This window comes from Dendrobates tinctorius, unplaced genomic scaffold (genome assembly GCF_039654945.1).
Source record: "Dendrobates tinctorius isolate UK_male_01 unplaced genomic scaffold, ASM3965494v1 ptg000120l, whole genome shotgun sequence".
Lineage (NCBI taxonomy): Eukaryota > Metazoa > Chordata > Amphibia > Anura > Dendrobatidae > Dendrobates > Dendrobates tinctorius.
This window is the reverse complement of record NW_027361788.1, coordinates 21,309,448-21,331,257: the sequence shown is the minus strand read 5'-3', so window position 1 is coordinate 21,331,257 and position 21,810 is coordinate 21,309,448. Positions and strand designations below refer to the sequence as shown.

The following is a 21,810-nucleotide window of genomic DNA, read 5'->3' as shown; positions in this document are numbered from 1 at the left end:
AAAGATGCTGACGGCCAAATGGTCCTCAGAAGCAGAGACGGCATTCCAGGAGTTGAAGCTTGCCCTGTGTATGCAGCCAATCTTGATCACACCTGACTTCAGTAGGAAAGTTGTGGTCTGGACGGACGACTCAGAAGTGGGGTTGGGGACAGTGTTGTCCCAGGAAGTAAACGGGGAGGAACATCCCATCATATACTTAGGCAGAAAATTCTCTGCCTGTGAGAAAAACCTATGCCATTATTGAAGAAAAGAGACAGAGGGGGGGGTGCTTGGCCATCAAATGGGCAATTGACGCGCTGAGTTACCTGTGAAGCCAAAAGATCAGGTCAGTGTCAGACCATGCACTCCTGAGATGGATGAAGGAAAGGAATGGGAGGAATGCCTGGTTGGCTAGGTGGTTTCTGGCTCTCCAGGACTACAGCTTCCACATGGAGCATAGGCTAGGGAAACTACATAGCAATGCAGATGCCCTGTCCAGACTTCCCTGCATAGTGAGTAAAGATGCCAAAACCCACGGCTTTAAGCGGGGGCCGATACATGACAAAGTCACTGGCAAAGTGCTGGAGTGGAGGCACATTTCACTGAGGCCAATAGCTTCATTGATTTCAAACACAGAAGTTTTGCTAAAGTACACTGCGTTGAGAGGGGTTAATCGGCCATTTTAAGGGCTGAATTTTTGTGGCCATCCATAGAGCAAGTGGGAGGCTCTCCACCTTATCGCCACCCCCAGGGTGTGGTCTGGGGTTTAAATAGTCGTCCGTCTTAGACATTAAGTGTTCAGTGGGTCTGGAGCCGGAAGCTCCAGAAGTAGTTTTCTGTTCAACTGTACTGAGCCTGGTTGTTATACCTGAGCAGGCGGATCCCCACGGCTGCAGAGATTGTATACCATTTTGCTTCGTTTTCCTGCTTTGCCCGAAGGGCCTTATTTATTTTTTACTTCGCACTTGTTTATGCTGCCTGCATAATAAACCAGTGGATGATTTAAAGAGACAGTGCACCTGTGTCTACCTCCGAGTGCAGCCGAGTGAACCGAACTACCACAACTATACATCATAAGTGAATAAATCCACCTATTACATTTATTTTTAGGGCATCAAAATTGACGATCAAGAATAAACGCGTTTTCATGTTGATCCTTTTTACGTCAGCAATAACAAATTGCTACGCAATTAGCATATGATGATGATTGGCAAGTGCAAATGTGCCTTTGAGTAATTCGAGCTTGGTGCCTAGAGCAGCTCGAGCTATGAACAGGTCCTGCCTGCGAGATCCAAGTTATCTGATAGTACAGGAACCAAATAAATGAAGACACAAACTCCTGTATAAGAAAAAAAAAAAAAAAATCAATTTACTGGAAAGTACACCTGACATAGTTGTGTTAAATCCTCCGTTACAAAAATCATGAAGAAAGCATAGCTGTGCCTTCCCCTTCTGTCTGTCTCATCCACTCTCAGTCACGCACCCATTCCTGATAGAAGACAAGAGTCTTACTCAAGAGCAGCCATACACCACTCATTCTGAATCATGCCGTATATATGAAGCCTATGGGACCTCACCCAACATACTGGGTCATGGTGAGGGACTACTTTTTGGTGTTGCGGTGTAAAAAGAAAAAAAATAATAATAATCACTGCGATTTATCAACATCCCCCCCCACCCCAAACAGTTCAATATTAAAATAAATTACTTGTGGGAAGATTATATCCCGCGCTGCGACTGACCTATTAAAGTAGTGATAAGTGATCAGATCCGGTCCGCTCTGCCCAATAGAGAATCCGTGGCTACTGATTGTATAGGACAATAGGGAGTTCGGCTCGGATTCAGACCAAACATGAAAGTCTTGAAATGCAAAACCATTTCAGTCCTAATCTCCCCCGCCTAGAATGGCTTTAGATTACCCTGAGGCACGTTCTTGCTATCCGTCCATGCACGTCTGGGTGGAACACGCAGTTGTGCTTGCAGATTTTTTTTTTTTTTTTTTTTTTTTTTTTATAGCCCTAATGTTCACCTCCTGTTGCTCATGCAATGATACAATGGAGACATGCGTAAAAATGTACAATGATATGTTGCAGCTTTCCGGTGCCACTTCTTGATCAGAGCGAGTTTGGTAGTCATCTTTTTTTTTTTCTTGCCATGTAATAAACCTGTTAATAGTCCGCACCTCTCCGCTGTCAGTCTACTAAGTACATCCGAATGCACTTTGAGAGGATGGTAACAGGCCAGGCAGTAATGTCCAGATGAGGGGCAGTTACTGTCAGTAGCCAATGGCCAACGAGTTGGAAACAAAAAAGGGAAGAAATCAGAGAAGAACCAGTCCATCACCAGTGCACTCGCGGTTCTGCTTAGGTTGGGCCGTCTTCACCCTTCCTTTACTCAACTTCTAGTGTACGAGGGGGCACGCAGCCCTCCAACTCCACGGCTTCGGGCCATCCTTCATACTTGTTACTGCTTTTACTGTTCTGTATTAGCTAGGAAATACAGAGACATCTATTAGTACCGCACAGAGAAGTACACATACGAACGTCCTGCATGGGTCATCTCCGGAGATGGGCAGAACTAGAGGCTGCATCCAGCCTGCGATGTTATTCTGTGTGCCCCCAGGCATCTGGTCACTGACATGCTTGTTGCTATCTGGAGTGGGCTTACGTGTATTTTCCATGTTAATGAGGAGAGGAGAGCGCATAGGACGCACTTTGTGATCGTTACCATTAGTGATCAGTGAACGTGCTCCAATAAGGTGATAGACAAGCATGATTGGGTGCTAACCGAGTGACTTTGGCATGCTCGAAAAATACGTTCGAGTCCCAGTGACTGCATGTCTCACGGCTGTTAGACACCCAAAACACATGCAGGGACTCCCTGCATGTGTTGCAGCTGTCGAACAGCCACGAGACATGCAGCCGCGGGGACTCAAACATTATTCTAGCATGTTGCAGACACTGTTAGCACCTGAGCATGCTCAGATAACACCTTATCCGAGTATGTTTTCTCATGACTAGTTACCATATATTGGTAAAATTAGGGTCTGTAGACCCAATAACAAATAAGTGGGGTGGCACTGCCCATGTGCTGCGCTTCCTTCAATACAGTTTTATGAGAGCAGTGAAACACATTTACTATCAGAGTCACATATATACACACAATCTGTACCCTTATCAGGTACAAACAACTAAGAACAGGGACCCCCATTCTTCAGATAAGTGGGAGTACCACTCCCACCGAGCAAATATTAACGGCACATACTTTTAACATGCCATAAATATCTTTATATTTCATTACAGCCCTCAAGGGGTTGGATCCAATCCTTTTCCATCGATGACCTATCCTTGTGGTAGGTCATCGATACAAAATAAGTAGGGGTCTGACATATGGCACAAGAAAAAGTTGTGCACCCCAGTTCTACATCTGAAGCTGTTGCACAATTTTTTTTTATACTGGTAGTATTGAATAAAGAATAATGCTTGGTATGCTAAAGGCATCACATCAGAAACACTCAATATTTCTGCTATTTAAGGGTTAAAAATATAATAAAATATGAAAAGTTACAGAGAACTATACCTGCTCAAATGGAGATTTATCCTGAACCCCTTTTGCTCCCACGAAGACCCAGCTGTCTCTGAATGCCACCTCCTTGGCAGAAGAGCTGCCCAGTTCGATGAACATCTTCCTGGCATCCTCATTCATTCTTGAAGGTGAGACAGAAGCAAGGAAAGAGTCACACTACAGTAAAGTTAGCTTTTGGGGAAAAAAAAAAAAACTTTGAAAAAAAAATAAATGCAAGTTACTTTGTGGCTGGATCGTCATAAGAAGCCAAAATCATCAGGGTTCCTTCATGGATGGGCCGCAGGAAGTTCAGTAGCTCAGATACGTCTGAAGACAAAAAAAACCAAAACACAACAAACATGATGACTAAGTGAGGTATAAACACATTTTACACAAGTTTTTCTAGGTGACAGATTTTCTGTTTTAGCATATAATGGTGGGATGAAATAAAGGCAATTCTGCCATTATTATCACTATAACCTAAAAATATATTTCAGTTTAAAAAAAAAATTTTTTTTGCTTCTCTACATTCTGAGATGTAAAGGAAAAGACACTTCACAGTTAAGGTCGCACTAACCGAACATGAAGATCATTGATCCAATAATTCACTGCTCAAAAAAATAAAGGGAACACTAAAATACCACATCGTAGGTGTCACTGAATGAACTATTCCAGTTATAAATCTGTATTCATTACATAATGGAATGCATTGAGAATGATAAAACAAAAATGATCAATGTAAATCAAAATTAATATCTCATGGAGGTCTCAAATTACAGGATGATCCAACTTCATAAAAATGCCTCAAGACAACGAAATGATGCTCAGTAGTGTGTGTGGCCTCTACATGCCTGTACAACCTCCTTTCAATGCTTGGGTATGGTCCTGATGAGGCAGCGGATGTTCTCCTGAGGGATCTCCTCCCAGACCTGGATTAAAGCAATAGTGAACTCCTGAACAGTCCATGGTGCACAGTGGCGTAGGTGGATGGAACGAGTCATAATGTCCCAGACGTGCTCAATTGGATTCAGGTCTGGGGAAAGGGCAGGCCAGTCCATAGCATCAATGACTTCATCATGCAGGAACTGCTGACACTTCAGCCACATGAGGTTTAGCATTGTCATGCATCAGAAGGAACCCTGCATGTGGTTTCAAAATGGGTCTGAGGATCTCATCCTGGTACCTAATGCAGCCAGGGTACCTCTGGCTAGCACATGGAGGGCTGTGGTGCCCTTCAAAGAAATGCCACCCCACACCATTACTGACCCACTGCCAAAACAGGCCTGCTGGAGGATGTTGCAAGCAGCAGAACATTCTCCACGGTGACTCCAGACTCTGTCATGTCTATCACAAGTGCTCAGTGTGAACCTGCTTTTATCTGTGAAGAGCACAGGGCATCAATGTCAAATTTGCCAAACACTGTTTTCTGTGGCAAATGCCAATCGTCCGACAAGGTGTTGGGCTGTGAGCACAACCCCAATCTGTGGACGTCGGCCACTCACACCATCCTCATGGAGTCGGTTTCTAACCGTTTGAGCAGACACATGCACATTTGTGGCCTGCTGGAGGTCATTTTGCAAGGCTCTGGTAGTGCTCCCCCTGTTCCTCCTTGCACAAAGGCTGAGGTAGCGGTCCTGCTGCTGGGTTGTTGCCCTCCTACGGCCCCCTCCACATCTCCTGGTGTACTGGCCTGTCTCCTGGTAGCGCCTCCAGCCTCTGGACACTACGCTGACAGGCACGGCAAACCTTGCCACAGCTCGCAATGTGCAGCTTATCCAGGATGGCACATCTACCTGAGCCACTTGTGTGGGTTGTAGAGTCCGTCTCATACTACTACAAGTGTGAAAGCACAACCAACATTCAAAAGTGACCAAAACATCAGCCAGAAAGCATTGGTACCGAGATGTGGTCTGTGATCCCCACCTGCAGAACCACTCCTTTATTGAGGGTGTCTTGATAATTGCCAATAATTTCCATCTGTTGTCTATTCCATTTGCACAACAGCATGTGAAACTGATTGTCAATCAATGTTGCTTCCTAAGTGGACAGTTTGATTTCACAGACGTTTGATTTACTTGGAGTTATATTCTGTTGTTTAAGTGTTCCCTTTATTTTTTTGAGCAGTGTATATAGAAGTGGTTTTATGCCACGACGCATTTTCACCTCGGACTGACATCTTTCTCAAGTGTAATAACCAACTGTACCAAGATTTGTAACTTTATGTTTTTGTCATGGACCTAAACCAATACTCATTTTTTGGCCCTTCAAACTTCGTTTTTTTACGCATACCATATTATGGTACACACAATGTTTTCATTACATTTTTTTTGTGGTGTGGTGTGAGCAAGTGCGTGTGTGCAGGCCGCTGGGGGGGGGGGGGTGCGCGCGCGCGCAGCCGCTGGGGTGTGCGCCCGCGCACGTTTGTGGCACAGCTGGGGTGTGTGTGTGCGCGCGTGTGTGTGTATGTTTGTGTGTACGTGTGGCCACTGGTGTGTACGTGCGGCCGCTGGTGTGTGCGTGCGGCCGCTGGTGTGGCCGCTGGTGTGTGTGTGTGGCCACTGGTGTGCAAGTGCGGCCGCTGGTGTGTGTGTCGCCGCTGGTGCGTGCGTGTGGCCACTGGTGTGTACGTGTGTGTTGAGTGTGGCCGCTGGTGTGTGTGAGTGTATATATGTACGTGTGTGGCCGCTGGTGTGTGCGAGTGTGTGTGTGGCCGCTGGTGTGTGCGAGTGTATATATGTGTGTGTGTGTGGCCGCTGGTGTGTGCGAGTGTATATATGTGTGGCCGCCGGTGTGTGTGTGTCGAGGGCCAATGATGCGAGTGATGGGGAGAGGGCCAGTGATGGGGAGAGGGCAATGATGGAGGTGGTGGAATGGGCAATTTCTACATTTCTGCATGAAGGGGATCATGGTGGAGCACATTTCTGCATGAAGGGGATCATGATGGGGCATATTTCTGCATGAAGGGGATCATGATGGGGCATATTTCTGCATGAAGGGGATCATGATGGGGCATATTTCTGCATGAAGGGGATCATGATGGGGCATATTTCTGCATGAAGGGGATCATGATGGGGCATATTTCTGCATGAAGGGGATCATGATGGGGCATATTTCTGCATGAAGGGGATCATGGTGGGGCATATTACTACAAGAAGGGAATCATGATGGGGCATTTGGCTCGTGTTGGCACTTCGTCATAAATAATTGGGTTTTAGGTTGCAGTTTGGGAAGTCGGTCTCAGAAAGATTCGCCTTCACTGTCCTATGACGTCCAACCAAGAGACTGGGCTTCAGAGGCATCCTAAGATGGTAGACACAGGGGTCTTCAGTACGACCCCGGCTGTCATGGCATGTGATCGATACCCTGGGATCAGAGCTGAGAAATAATGGCAGCCATGTTGGTTGCCTTTTAAATACAGTTGCCACAGCAGGATTTGGGTTAAGCTAATGTGATCGGGGCTAGCTAAGACCGCATCAGTTACTGTCCCGAGCCGGGCACAACACCACTGTGCCTGCTCCTTACGGTGATGGACACAGCTGCTGTACATCTTCAGCGGCCAATGTTAAGGTGTTAAATGGGTTCCTCCATCTGAGCAGGTGCTGTCATATTATTTGGAAAGAGCACTAAAGACCCAACGTCTGAAAATCTGCAAATGACTGGGTCCGAGGAAAGATGTCACCACCAGCCACTGCCTTATAATGGGGTCTGTTAGGCCCCACCATGAGACGCTAACAGAATTAAAATAAAAGAAGAAAATGAAAACTCAAAAACAGATGTTGCCACAGTCCAGCCCTGCTACAGCTCATGGCAACTCACCTCCGTCCCACATGTCAAACGTCTTGGCCTCTATCAGGTCTCCATTCACTCCTGGAATTCAGAATATAAATTTACATGTAGACCATGAAGGGGTAAAACTCAGAAATGTCCGCAGCTCCACAATATCACCTAGGTACCTTCAGATCTGCAGAACTACAGCGCCACGCACCGTGCTAACGACTAAGACTATGACGCTCTACAATCAGAACGATACAGGATGGACATTTCGTGCCACTGACCGTTAACGAGTGCGATGTTCAGCCCTCGACCGACGTTGTTCTGGACGCTGCTCATCAACCTGCGACAGAAAACAAGACGGCTACCACCAAAAGAAAAACGAGTAATCATATTTATACCTTTATCGCAATTTGTCATCGTGTTGCTATTGGCTCATGGCTCAACGACAGGTCACAGATTAAGGATTGCCTAGTGTGCACCCATCGATCGGGAGGAGGCGGGAGTGCTAATGGGATGAGTTGGCAGTAGGGGGCCTGTAGAGGGTCCCCCCCATCCCTGCCGTCTTAGTCTTCCTGCTAAGCCCAGCCCTTTGCTGGGCTTTACAAGAGATCATCTTCTATATATACACACATACAACAATATAATAATATTACAGTGCACAGAGAGAAAACAAGTGCAGGTTCAAGTTCCGTGGGAACGAGAAAATGGAAAAACCATAAAATTATTTTTAAAATATATTAAATGAACCCCATTTTCACAGTTTAAAAGTACCTAAATATAAAAACCACCATGTTTGGTATCTCTGCATCCAGGAAAAGTCTGATCTATCAAATGGAAAAATTAATCAAACAGTAAAAGCTGTAAAGAGAAGCAACATTAAAAAGACAGTTTTGACATTTTTTTCCTCAGTCGCTTCCCCTCCTTAGAAAAAAAAAAAAAACGCAATAAAAAGCGATCAAAACGTCATATGTACCCCAGAGCGGTATCAATATAAATGACAGCATGTCACACAAGAAATACAAAGGCACCTGAATAGCCATGGACAAGTAGCCAAACTGTATTCACATAGAAACAATGGTTCTCCAGCTCACCTATAAACTGAAGTCCTCCGGTAGTGCAGAGACATGAGGGCCTGTGTCGGCAGTAGGAAATGAAGACAACTTGGTAGGGAAGACATCCAGTAACAGATCCAGAGAGGTAAGTGTTAAAAACAACTATTTATTTAAAAAATAATGATTAAAACATTTTTTTTCCCAAAAAATATTTTGCATCAAACTGACACGTTTCAAACTACTTGTTCTTCGTCATAGTACAGTTCTTTCTAGGATTAAGAACTAGTTTGAAACGCGTCAGTCTGGCGCATGCCCAGTGATATGCAATTTTTACCAATATGACAATTTTTTATTTTTTTTTTAAATAGTTGATTTCAACACTTACCTCTCCGCATGTGTTGCTGGACATCTTTCCTACCAAGTTATAACCAAACTGCACCAACTTCAGGAAACAAGTTCCCATGTTACCTTTACCGCAAAAAGGCCATAAAAAAAATACAGAAGAGGAGATTTTGTTTCCCGAGATTTCACCGCACTTGGAATTTTTTATTTTTGTTTTATAGGACATTACAAGGAGAAAGGAAGGGGTCATTCAAAACTACAAAAAAAAAACAAAAAACACATGGCTTTTGGAAGAAGAGGTTAAAAAAAAAAAAAAAACTTGGATAGAATAAAAAGGAGACTTGGCCGAGGCAGGACGGGAATAAGGTTCCTGAATAGTAGACTCTCTTCTAATTGGCCGGATAGGTAGGAATTTGCCAATAATCAGACCAGGCCTTCCCAATGAGTAGAGCTGAGTGAATTTGTTCGGGTCCCTTCTTATTCAGCAAGTTATAGCGCTTACCGAATAAACTACAGCGGGAACCCGGATACATGGAGCGCGCTGGCTGTGTGTCACGGCTGGGTGACAGTCATAACACATGCATGGAGAGCCCAACACACAGGATCTCCATGCATGTGCTGTGACACAGCCGCGACACAGCAGCTGCGGTGCCGATCAGCCAGCGCGCTCCATGTATCCGGGTTCCCGCTGTAGTTTATTCGGTAAGCGATATAACTTGCCGAATAAGAAGGAACCCGAACATTCGCTCAGCTCTACCAGTGAGGTTACTGGTCATTAAATGGGTACACACAATAAGAAATCTGCCCATGGCGGACTGACTTTCCCCCGTCCCATCTTCCATGTGCATTGCTGTGTAGATATGGAGGCCGGTCTGCTTCCTACAGAGAGGTCGCCTCCCTTGTATTCGCAGACCGGACCCTGGATTACTGCACATTTGGTAGGACATTACCCAGAGTCTTGTGGGGCTTTTAGAACTCACATTTTATCTTCAAAGCAGATTTTCGGTCCAATGACGTTCGCTGCTCCGCTCACCACTCGGAAGGCAAAGTGCTTATCAGGGCAGGGCTGTGGTAATCCACATTTATATTTCCTGGGCCGCGGGTCTGCGAGGAAACACAGACGAGAGGTCACAGACGGCTAGGGGAGAGGCAGCGACATGAAAGCTTGATATGGCGAACCAGGATAATGCGGATTCAGTCTTAAGGGTCATTTACGAAAGTGGTCAAGCAGGACCATACAACAACTTCGGGGCACAGAGGTGACCCCAGCAATGAGAAGCTCAGCCCTTACAGATTTACAAAACATAGCATTTCCTCCAGTGGCCACTAGGAGGAGCTTGACTGCCTTAGAAGTATAAGGCCATAAGCAATGAGCTCCCCCTAGTGGTGGGTGAAGGGAATGCAGATAGGAGCTCTATAGGGCAGACATATCAATCAGATTTCTGGCATAAATAGAATAAAAAATATTAGCCTGCAGCCAGTGCCGCTAGTGAATGGATTCTAACAGATTTTAGCTCTAGCCCAACAGAGCAGAGGAGTAGAGCAGGTACATCTCCCAGTGACCACAGCCCCCCCATACTCTTCCGCCATTCAAGTAGTCATTTGTGTCTGTTTCGTAAATGATCCTTAGGTCTGCCCACTTCACCGCTGGAGGTGAAGAGCCATTTGTCATCCATGGTGACATGCAGACGCTATGACGATGTGCCAGCGTGATGTGTAATGAGAGCATTCGGGAATTAGAATAGTCACTAATCTCATGTTTTGGCACAAACCACAAGCACACGGCGGATCCGGGTATCGGCATCTCCGTGCACCGTATGGCGGAGAGGTGCCGATATCAGAGATTCTGCACTGATGGCGCCGTGCAGACAGGTGACAGCACCACATGTGAGATGATTGGTGGGTGTAGATTGGTTAGTGGGATAATTAGTCAAGGTGCCCAGTTAGCAGAGGTTAGTACGAGTGTGCCCAGGCTGTATGGAGACACTGGCACATATACTCACCAGCCGTACTCACCACATCCGAACCTGCAGATAATGAGCACAATTAAGACAACATGACAAAAAAAGAAGATACTGGGAGACTACACTGAGTGGCAGTGATCGGGGGACGCAGGGGGTGTACCAGGCTGCACTTACCCCCCATGATTTGCTGTAACCGGGGGAAGCCGTTCTGTGTTCCCAGGATAATTCCAGCTAATATCCATGTCAGGCCCACGGTGAGGAGTACCACAATAATACGCACAGGACCTGCCCGAACACAGAAAAGGCTCAGCGTGTCCAATCACATCGCAGATGACAGGACCTAATAATGGGGCATTCCCATCTCAGTGATGCCATTCATTTCATAATTTCCCAAAAATGAAGGGGTCTGCAGTGCTGATCTACTGCTGCGGCCCTGCCACAGTCTTGTACCGTAACGCTCCTGGCCTGCTGCTGTGTAGGAATACTGCCGCAGGCAACGAGGCGGAGTGAGGTCTCTGCACAGCAACTGGCCGGGGCGCTACTGTGCAAGGAAGAACAGTGCAGAATCAGTGACACGGCCCCTCCATTATTTGGATTCCTGCCTCCACCATTTAAAAAGTTATGGTATATCCTAGCCATACGCCATCACTTTATATGACGGGAACCATCCCTCAAAGAGGCAGCGAACTTACCTGCTAACCGCATAATTCACAGAAGAAGCACAAGTCCTGCCCTAGTGCACTGGGCGCCCCTCTTCTCCTGGCCGTACCTGCATAATTAAAAAAAACACATAAATGGTAAAGATGCACAGTGTGAAACCAATGCAAAATCAAGTCGGACATATCTTCACACATACTGTGAATGCGACTTTCTAAGGCCAGTTTCACGTTTGCGCTTCAGGGCGCAGCGACGGCCTACGCACGGCCGCCACTAAGCCCCGCCCCCTGCGGCGCCTCCGCCGGTAGCTCCGCCTCCGGGCGCATGACGCTGCATGCGTCCCCTATCTTTATCACTGAGGACGCAGGCCGTGCGCAGTATGCGTTTTTGCGGCGCCTGCGTCCTTTTGACGGTGCGCCGACCATCGCCAAACGCAACCTGTTGCAATTTGGTTGCGCTCGGCGCACCGTCAAAAGGACGCAGGCACCGCCAAACGCATACTGCGCACGGCCTGCGTCCTCAGTGCTAAAGATAGGGGATGCATGACGCATGCAGCGTCATGCGCCCGGAGGCGGAGCTACCGGCGGAGGTGCGGCAGGGGGCTGGGCTTAGCGGCGGCCGTATGCAGGCCGTCGCTGCGCCCTGAAGCGCAAATATGAAACCGGCCTAACCTAACCTGGTGGTTGGCGCTTATAGCAAGAGAGTATTTCTGATACATATAGCAGGGCTGCAGCCCTGCTCCATGTATCAGAGGCGATTGGGCAAGTGCAGCTTCTAGTCTCCGATGGAAACTATTGAAGAAAGCAAAAAAAAAAAAAAAAAGTTTTTAAAAATATTAAAAGTAGAAAAAAATATAAAAGTTCAAATCAACCCATTCAAAATAAAAAAAAAACAAAAAAAAAAAAAACACAAACCTACACATATTTGTATCGTCGCGTTCAGTATCGCCCAATCAATATAGAAAAAGAATAAACGGTGTATCGAGAAAAAAAAAAAAAAATCGAAACGCCAGAAATACGTTTTTTTGGTTGCTGCAATATTGCAACAAAATGCAATAACGGGTGATCAAAAGATAGTATCTGCACCAAAACAGTATCAATAAAAAAGGCAGCTTGGCGCACAAGAAATAAGCCCTCACCCAACCCCAGATCACGAAAAATGGAGACGCTATGGGTCTCGGAAAATGGCAATTTTTTTTTTTTTTTTTTTTTTTTTTTTTACAAACTTTGGATTTTTTTTCACCACTTAGATAAAAAAAAAAAAAAAAAAGAACCTAGACATGTTTGGTTTCTATGAACTCGTAATGACCTGGAGAATCATAATGGCAGGTCAGATTTAGCATTTAGTGAACCTAGTAAAAAAAAAAAAAAAAAGCCAAACAAAAAAACAAGTGTGGGATTGCCCTTTTTTTTTTGCAATTTCACTGCACTTGGAATTTTTTTTCCAGTTTTCTGTTAAACGACATGGAAAATCAATGGTGTCGTTCAAAAGTACAACTCATCCCGCAAAAAAAAGCCCTCATATGGCCATATTTATGGAAAAAAAAAAAAGTTATGGCTCTGGGAAGGGGAGCAAAAAACGAAAATGCAAAACGAAAAATACCCCTGGTCGTTAAGGGGTTAATTAAACTGATAGGACCTGACTTGTAAAGGTACACACCTGTCTATATATGACCTCACAGCTCACAGTGCATGTCAGACCAAATGAGAATCATGAGGTCAAAGGAACTGGCCAAGGAGCTCAGAGACAGAATTGTGGCAAGGCACAGATCTGGCCAAGGTTACAAAAGAATTTCTGCAGTACTCAAGGTTCATAAGAGCACAGTGGCCTCCATAATCCTTAACTGGAAGAAGTTTGGGACCACCAGAAGTCTTCCTAGATCTGTCAAACTGAGCAATCGTGGGAGAAGAGCCTTGGTGAGAGAGGAAAAGAAGAACCCCAAGATCACTGTGGCTGAGCTCCACAGATGCAGTAGGGAGATGGGAGAAAGTTCCACAAAGTCAACTATCACTGCAGCCCTCCACCAGTCGGGCCTTTATGGCAGTGTGGCCCGACGGAAACCTCTCCTCAGTGCCAGACATATGAAAGCCCGCATAGAGATTGCTAAAAACATATGAAGGACTCCCAGACTACAGATAATAATAATAATCTTTATTTTTATATAGCGCTAACATATTCCGCAGCGCTTTACAGACATTATCATCACTGTCCCCGATGGGACTCACAATCTAAATTCCCTATCGGTATGTCTTTGGAATGTGGGAGGAAACCGGAGTGCCCGGAGGAAACCCACGCAGACACGGGGAGAACATACAAACCTTGCAGATGTTGTCCTTGGTGGGATTTGAACCCAGGACTCCAGCGCTGCAATGCTAACCACTGAGCCACCATGCTGCTGTATATTGAAAGTCACTGGTAAGGTAATAGAGGGAAGATATGTGTCACTGCGCTTAATGGCATCAGCACTTGCATAATGTGCTGGTTTCATGTGGGACCCTCATAGAGCGGGTGGGAGGAGGTCCGCATTATCCCCACCTGCAGACCTGCCAGGACCTGTGATGTCATGATCATGTGGTCAGTCACATGATGGAAAGAGTCACATGGTCTGGGCTTCAAATAAATGGGCTCTACAGGCAGTCTGGTTTGAGCAACATTGGAGAGAGGAGTCTCCAGTGGTTTGGTGCCTTGTGGGGAAGAAAGACTGACCCTGTATTGCTCCAGAGCGGGGTGCCATCAGCAACGTATGGACTGTGTTGCAGCATTTTGCTCTCTTTGGTGTTTTCCTGTTTTATCCGGAAAGGCTGAGTTTATTTTTCCCCTCGTGGTGTTGGTGTATGCTGCCTTATAATAAACCAACGAGGATTTAAAGAGATAGTGTTCTCATTTTTTCTACCTCCGCATGAGCTGAACTACCACAATATACATGATGGAATGAGTATAGCAGGTCTTGTGGAAATAATTTGGTAACTTCACATTACCCCACTAGGTGTCAGTGCTGTTACGCTTTAGGGACCCTGGTGGTCTAGTGGTGTGCAACGTGGCATTGTACTATGTCCTGATGGCCATACAGAAAGCCATCTCTCCCAACTCCCTCCACACACAAGTGTTTGGTTACGCCGAGCATTTATATGTTCCCAACTGGGTGAGCAGAAATACCCCCGGTCAGAGAGGTGTAGTTTTGGCTTCTCTCCCCTGGAAACAACTGGGTGATAAAATTTCAAGTACCAGATCCTCATCTCCATTGACATCTGTCAGGGAGAATCACAAGACCCCCACATATACATCAGATCAGCCAGGCTCATCAAATTGACCAACTTTCATCTTTTGTGTATGGGGGCAGCCTTATGTGTTGCAACGACTTATTATATAACTCCCCCCCCCCCCCCTCAGCCGCCACCCACCAAAAAAAAAAAAAAAAATGCCCAAGACGCAGAAAATTAAATTTACACCCAAAATAAAACCAGATCAAAACCTTGGAGAAAAAAAATTGCACTTAAAATAAATTCCAAGCTCCTCACCTCTCCCAAGCAAGGGGGAAGGACAGATGTCTAGACCGGTTACCGGGGTTTGGATGCAGCCCCTCTTTCCCTGAATCTCCACACAATTCAGGTGGACTATGTATATATGGCTGTAATCTGCCGTCTCCATTCCCCAGGACTGGTCACCTCCATGTGAGCGATATCAGCAGATCCGCCAGTACCCTGCACCCAGCTGCAGACCTTGGATACATTTGGCCTAAAGCATTGGTCTCCAACCTGTAGGTCCCCAGCTGTTGCAGAACTACAACCCCCAGCATGTCCTGACGGCCGAGCACTCACGCAGTATTCGGTCACAACACCCAAGGGCCATCCTGTATATGCAGTCTGGTCCGGTTTCAGACATGGCTTCTGTCACTCCCATTCACTACAGTAGCCCCCCTATGTATGAGGCCAGGGGGCTGATGAACAAAATGCTGGGAGTTGTAGTCTTGCAACAGCTGGAGTCATGACATAATTGTTTTACTGAGAAGAGAGATTCCCCTTACAACTCGGCTTCGTGGAACAGCAGAGACGAGTCTGACCGGCCTCCTCTACCTGCAGGGAACGTCCCGATGCTGTCACGGGGCAGGGTCATCAGAGAAAGCGACTGTGGTGTCGGCTCAGGTGTGTGACGCATTGCCATAGGCAATCATGGTATATTATAAGACTGCTTGTAATGCCACACGCCGATTACAACGAGAGGCTTATAAGCCATAGCGCTCACGGCTGGCGTCTGGGTGCGGCGCACAATGAGCAGAACAGTGCAGAGAATGGGTTATTAAAAATGTCATACACACTTCCAGAAGAGCAGCAGAACAGTGAAATGAGGTGTACTCGCCTGCTCCCACCCCGTGCATTCAGAACCGGCCACTTTCCTCACAGACAGAAATGGAGGCCTGTTTTTTGGTTACCTGACCGCTGAGGGTTGATTGGCTGCAGTGGTCACAAGAGGAATACAAGACATCACTGCTGCAGCCAAGAATAAGCACTGACTGGGAGCCGACCTGTGAACGGGCTGCAGGCTGTCTCATGCTACCGGTACAGACAAGAACACGTTAAAAGGAAAACTGGAGAAGAATCTGTTGGGAAAGATTATGGGACCACCATTCCCATTTTGGGGGTCTCTCCGGTGCTCCTGTTCACAATCACTTCTACTTCCTAACTGGGTAGATCAATATCCCTGAAGTGTAAGGGACGCGGGTTTATACGGTGAGGTCGGGGTCACACATAGCGCTCCCCGTGTGCCCCACAGAGAGGTCGCTCATTGACCGGTAACGGCCGCGTGGTTTCGGCATTACCAATAGGCCGGACGTGAGGCATCCACTGCCAATGATGCAGAGCGGGGCCCCGGTGACACTCATCATCCATCCACACCGCAGGTTATAGTGATCGATCATTAACTGATAATCTCACCGTGGAAACAGGCTGCCCATCCCCCAACGAGAAAACCCACTTGATCGTCAGGTGAAACGATGCCTGTGTACATAGGCTCTCAGACGAGCGTCAGCATCACGCCCTGTATACATACCTATAGGAAACTGCTTCTACGCTATAAGCGACCCCACAGCCTAATCCTTCAAGGAATTGTCCACCTGTGAGGACCATTATTTGTTTTCTCAAAAGCATGTATTTTGGGCCTTAAAAAATATATTTTTTTCCAATTGGGCTTCACTAAAAATTTGGCAGTTTGGCTTTTACAGTCTCAGTTTCCCACCACAACGACCTTTGATGTGGTCTGTGGTCATAAATCATCTGAGAGGAGCTCAGAAAAAGACAGATAAAGGAAGAGTATCTAAAGCCCCAGCAGAATGAACTCACTGATGGATCTCAGTTTACTCAATCTGCAGCCAGCAACAGAGAGGCTACAGAAGGCAAATGGTGCAAACTTTTTAATGGTACCCATCTGCAAAAGTGATTTTTTTTTTCTTCTTTTAAACCTAAAAATAAAAATTATTTGTCTGCAAAAGGTGGAAAACCTCTTTAAGTGTTGCTTTAGTTTTTTTTGTGTGCAGTGTATACATCAAAACGGAGACCAAACACGTGATGAGTATAGGGTGCATTACATGAAAACTAGACAGAAGCAACCCTGGTTGCCAGGCAGCGCATCCATAGCGACAGGCCTCAGATTACTGAGATCAGCTCTGGTTACTAGGATGCACATCCATAGCAACCGGTCTCAAATTACCAAGATCAGCCATCCATCATCCATAGCGACCAGCCTAAGATTACTGAGATTAGCCCTGGTTCTTAGGCATCACATCTATAGTAGCGACCGACCTCAGATTACTGAGATGAGCCATTGGTACTATGCAGCAAATCCATAGCAACTGGTCTTAGACTTTTCAGATCCGCCCTAGTCATTTCCAGCACATCTATTGCGACAGGACTAAGATCACCGAGATCAGCCCTGGTTGCCAGAAGCTCATCAATAACTACCAGCCTCAGTTCAGCCCTGGTTGCTAGGCAACACATCCATGCCATCCAGTCTCAGATTATTCAGATAAACCTTGGTTGCTAGGCAGCAGATCCATACCATCCAGTCTCAGATTAATCCGATCAACCCTGGTTAAGAAGCAGCACGTCCATAACAGCTGGCCTCAGATTACTGAGATCAGCCCTGGTTACCAGGCAGCACTTCCATAGTAACCAGCCTCAGATTACTGAGATCAGCCCTGGTTACCAAGTAGCACTTCCATAGTAACCAGCCTCAGATTACTGAGATCAGCCCTGGTTACCAGGCAGCATATCTGTAGCAACTAGTCTTAGATCAGCCCAAACCTAACTTACCACTAATCAATGGAAGCCCGCCACCATCAGCCCCTCGTATACACCAGGTGTAGCCCACTCTAACTACTTGCTCACGCTACAAACAAATAGTTTATGTGCATGAATGTATATGGTTGCTATGGTAACAGGCTGCACCATAACCTCGTCCTGAAAAATTCGCCAAACTTACAAAAGTTTTCCAACCACATACACTGCCCCGGACAAGTGCCAGCACGTTTGTGCAGTACTTGGCGTGCTGGGACTTGTAGTACCACGACGGATTTTGGCCGCTTAGTACGGCACTTCCGCACTAGCTGCATACACGGCGCCTGTGCCGGGCACTCACCTGCGACCGCTAATGTCCCGCTATATCCCAGCAGCAGCTCCCGCTGCTAAGATAGTCGGAAGTGTGTGTCCACTCAGCGACCCCGGGAGGAGGAGGCGTGTACGCGAAAACTCCGAATATGATTGGTTGTGAAGAGCACGACTCGACATTGATTGGCCGTTCATTTAACCAATGGCAAAGCGCGTCCTTTTTTTCCCCACTACGGACACCGCGAGGAATCAAGGTGAGATTTCTTTTCCTGCGGCGGCCATATTGCTACACCCAAACTGCAGACGTTTTTATTCTTCGCTCTTTGAATGGAGGTCAATTGAGGCCAATTCCAGTGTTGTACTATTCCCTCATTGTGATGTTAGAGCTGCATCGTCCACGTCATAAGGAGATTTGTGAAGATTTAGACTTCATGAACTGAGCTCAGAAATGTCCTGAGAGCCAAATAAGAGCGCAGTGCCATGTGATACCGCTGTAACCAGACCTCCAACGCTGGAGGAGAGAAAGAGGGTCTCCTCTATCTACAGCGTCACCCACCACCCAGACAGAAATAGTGCCCTAACGATGGTCACTCGTGTTCCCACACAGTGCACGGTACGCCCTAAAGATGTGCCTCTTTACATAGTATTATGTCCCCACAGTGCCCCTTCCACACACAGTATGATGTCCACACAGTGCCCCTCCCACACACAGTACGATGTCCCCACAGTGCCCCTCCCACACAGTACGATGTCCCCACAGTGCCCCTCCCACACACAGTACGATGGCCCCACAGTGCCCCTCCCACACACAGTACGATGTCCCCACAGTGCCCCTCCCACACACAGTACGATGTCCCCACAGTGCCCCTCCCACACACGGTACGATGTCCCCACAGTGCCCCTCCCACGCACGGTACTATGTCCCCACAGTGCCCCTCCCACGCACGGTACTATGTCCCCACAGTGCCCCTCCCACGCACGGTACGATGTCCCCACAGTGCCCCTCCCACGCACGGTACGATGTCCACACAGTGCCCCTCCCACGCACGGTACGATGTCCCCACAGTGCCCCTCCCACGCACGGTACGATGTCCCCACAGTGCCCCTCCCACGCACGGTACGATGTCCCCACAGTGCCCCTCCCACGCACGGTACTATGTCCCCACAGTGCCCCTCCCACGCACGGTACGATGTCCCCACAGTGCCCCTCCCACGCACGGTACGATGTCCCCACAGTGCCCCTCCCACGCACGGTACGATGTCCCCACAGTGCCCCTCCCACGCACGGTACGATGTCCCCACAGTGCCCCTCCCACGCACGGTACGATGTCCCCACAGTGCCCCTCCCACGCACGGTACGATGTCCACACAGTGCCCCTCCCACGCACGGTACGATGTCCACACAGTGCCCCTCCCACGCACGGTACGATGTCCACACAGTGCCCCTCCCACGCACGGTACGATGTCCACACAGTGCCCCTCCCACGCACGGTACGATGTCCACACAGTGCCCCTCCCACGCACGGTAAGATGTCCACACAGTGCCCCTCCCACGCACGGTAAGATGTCCACACAGTGCCCCTCCCACGCACGGTACGATGTCCCCACAGTGCCCCTCCCACGCACGGTACGATGTCCCCACAGTGCCCCTCCCACGCACGGTACGATGTCCCCACAGTGCCCCTCCCACGCACGGTACGATGTCCCCACAGTGCCCCTCCCACGCACGGTACGATGTCCCCACAGTGCCCCTCCCACGCACGGTACTATGTCCCCACAGTGCCCCTCCCACGCACGGTACTATGTCCCCACAGTGCCCCTCCCACGCACGGTACGATGTCCCCACAGTGCCCCTCCCACGCACGGTACGATGTCCCCACAGTGCCCCTCCCACGCACGGTACGATGTCCCCACAGTGCCCCTCCCACGCACGGTACGATGTCCCCACAGTGCCCCTCCCACGCACGGTACGATGTCCCCACAGTGCCCCTCCCACGCACGGTACGATGTCCACACAGTGCCCCTCCCACGCACGGTACGATGTCCACACAGTGCCCCTCCCACGCACGGTACGATGTCCACACAGTGCCCCTCCCACGCACGGTACGATGTCCACACAGTGCCCCTCCCACGCACGGTACGATGTCCACACAGTGCCCCTCCCACGCACGGTACGATGTCCACACAGTGCCCCTCCCACGCACGGTACGATGTCCACACAGTGCCCCTCCCACGCACGGTACGATGTCCACACAGTGCCCCTCCCACGCACGGTACGATGTCCACACAGTGCCCCTCCCACGCACGGTACGATGACCACACAGTGCCCCTCCCACGCACGGTACGATGTCCACACATTGCCCCTCCCACGCACGGTACGATGTCCCCACAGTGCCCCTCCCACGCACGGTACGATGTCCCCACAGTGCCCCTCCCACGCACGGTACGATGTCCACACAGTGCCCCTCCCACGCACGGTACGATGTCCACACAGTGCCCCTCCCACGCACGGTACGATGTCCACACAGTGCCCCTCCCACGCACGGTACGATGTCCCCAAAGTGCCCCTCCCACGCACGGTACGATGTCCCCACAGTGCCCCTCCCACGCACGGTACGATGTCCCCCACAGTGCCCCTCCCACGCACGGTATGATGTCCCCCACAGTGCCTCTCCCACGCACGGTATGATGTCCCCACAGTGCCCTTCCCACGCACAGTATGATATCCCCACAGTGCCCCTCCTACACAGTATGATGTCCCCACAGTGCCCCCCATAAAGTATGATGTCCCCACAGTGCCCCCAATACAGTATGATGTCCCCACAGTGCCCCTCCCACGCACAGTATGATGTCCCCACAGTGCCCCTCCCACGCACAGTATGATGTCCCCACAGTGCCCTTCCCACGCACAGTATGATGTCCCCACAGTGCCCCTCCCACACAGTATGATGTCCCCACAGTGCCCCCATAAATTATGATGTCCCCACAGTGCCCCTCCCACACACAGTATGATGTCCCCACAGTGCCCCTCCCACGCACAGTATTATGTCCCCCACAGTGCCCCTCCCACGCACAGTATGTCTACACAGTGCCCCTCCCACACACATTGATGTCCCCACAGTGCCCCTCCTACACAGTATGATGTCCCCACAGTGCCCCCAATACAGTATGATGTCCCCACAGTGCCCCTCCCACGCACAGTATGATGTCCCCACAGTGCCCCTCCCACGCACAGTATGATGTCCCCACAGTGCCCTTCCCACGCACAGTATGATGTCCCCACAGTGCCCCTCCCACACAGTATGATGTCCCCACAGTGCCCCCATAAAGTATGATGTCCCCACAGTGCCCCTCCCACACACAGTATGATGTCCCCAAAGTGCCCCTCCCACGCACAGCATGATGTCCCCACAGTGCCCCTCCCACGCACAGTATGATGTCCCCACAGTGCCCCCATAAAGTATGATGTCCCCAAAGTGCCCCTCCCACACACAGTATGATGTCCCCACATTGCCCCTCCCACACACAGTATGATGTCCCCACAGTGCCCCTCCCACACACAGTATGATGTCTACACAGTGCCCCTCCCACACAGTATATCCCCACAGTGCCCCCATAAAGTATGATGTCCCCACAGTGCCCCCAATACAGTATGATGTCCCCAAAGTGCCCCTCCCACGCACATTATGATGTCCCCCACAGTGCCCCTCCCACGCACAGTATGATGTCCCCCACAGTGCCCCTCCCACGCACAGTATGATGTCTACACAGTGCCCCTCCCACACACATTATGATGTCTCCACAGTGCCCCTCCTACACAGTATGATGTCCCCACAGTGCCCCCATAAAGTATGATGTCCCCACAGTGCCCCCAATACA

At 48.8% G+C, this 21,810-nt stretch overlaps 1 protein-coding gene across 2 annotated transcripts; it reads right to left on the bottom strand.

Annotated features, from left to right (window-relative positions):
• Window positions 1–1,323: 1,323 nt before the first annotated feature.
• LOC141101652 (protein FAM3A-like) lies at window positions 1,324–18,115 on the bottom strand. Of its 2 annotated transcripts, none has more exons than XM_073590882.1 (10): window positions 17,963–18,115; window positions 11,368–11,444; window positions 10,850–10,960; window positions 10,715–10,738; window positions 9,692–9,815; window positions 7,599–7,657; window positions 7,360–7,410; window positions 3,786–3,870; window positions 3,559–3,685; window positions 1,324–2,468 (listed from the first exon to the last, which is right to left on the bottom strand). In XM_073590882.1, the coding sequence occupies exons 2-10, from the start codon at window positions 11,378–11,380 to the stop codon at window positions 2,370–2,372; spliced, it is 693 nt and encodes a 230-aa protein (XP_073446983.1). In that variant the 5' UTR covers window positions 11,381–11,444; window positions 17,963–18,115; the 3' UTR covers window positions 1,324–2,369. The 2 variants fall into 2 exon arrangements, with proteins under 2 accessions (XP_073446983.1, XP_073446984.1); XM_073590883.1 differs by lacking the exon at window positions 17,963–18,115 and adding an exon at window positions 17,807–17,948.
• Window positions 18,116–21,810: the final 3,695 nt, after the last annotated feature.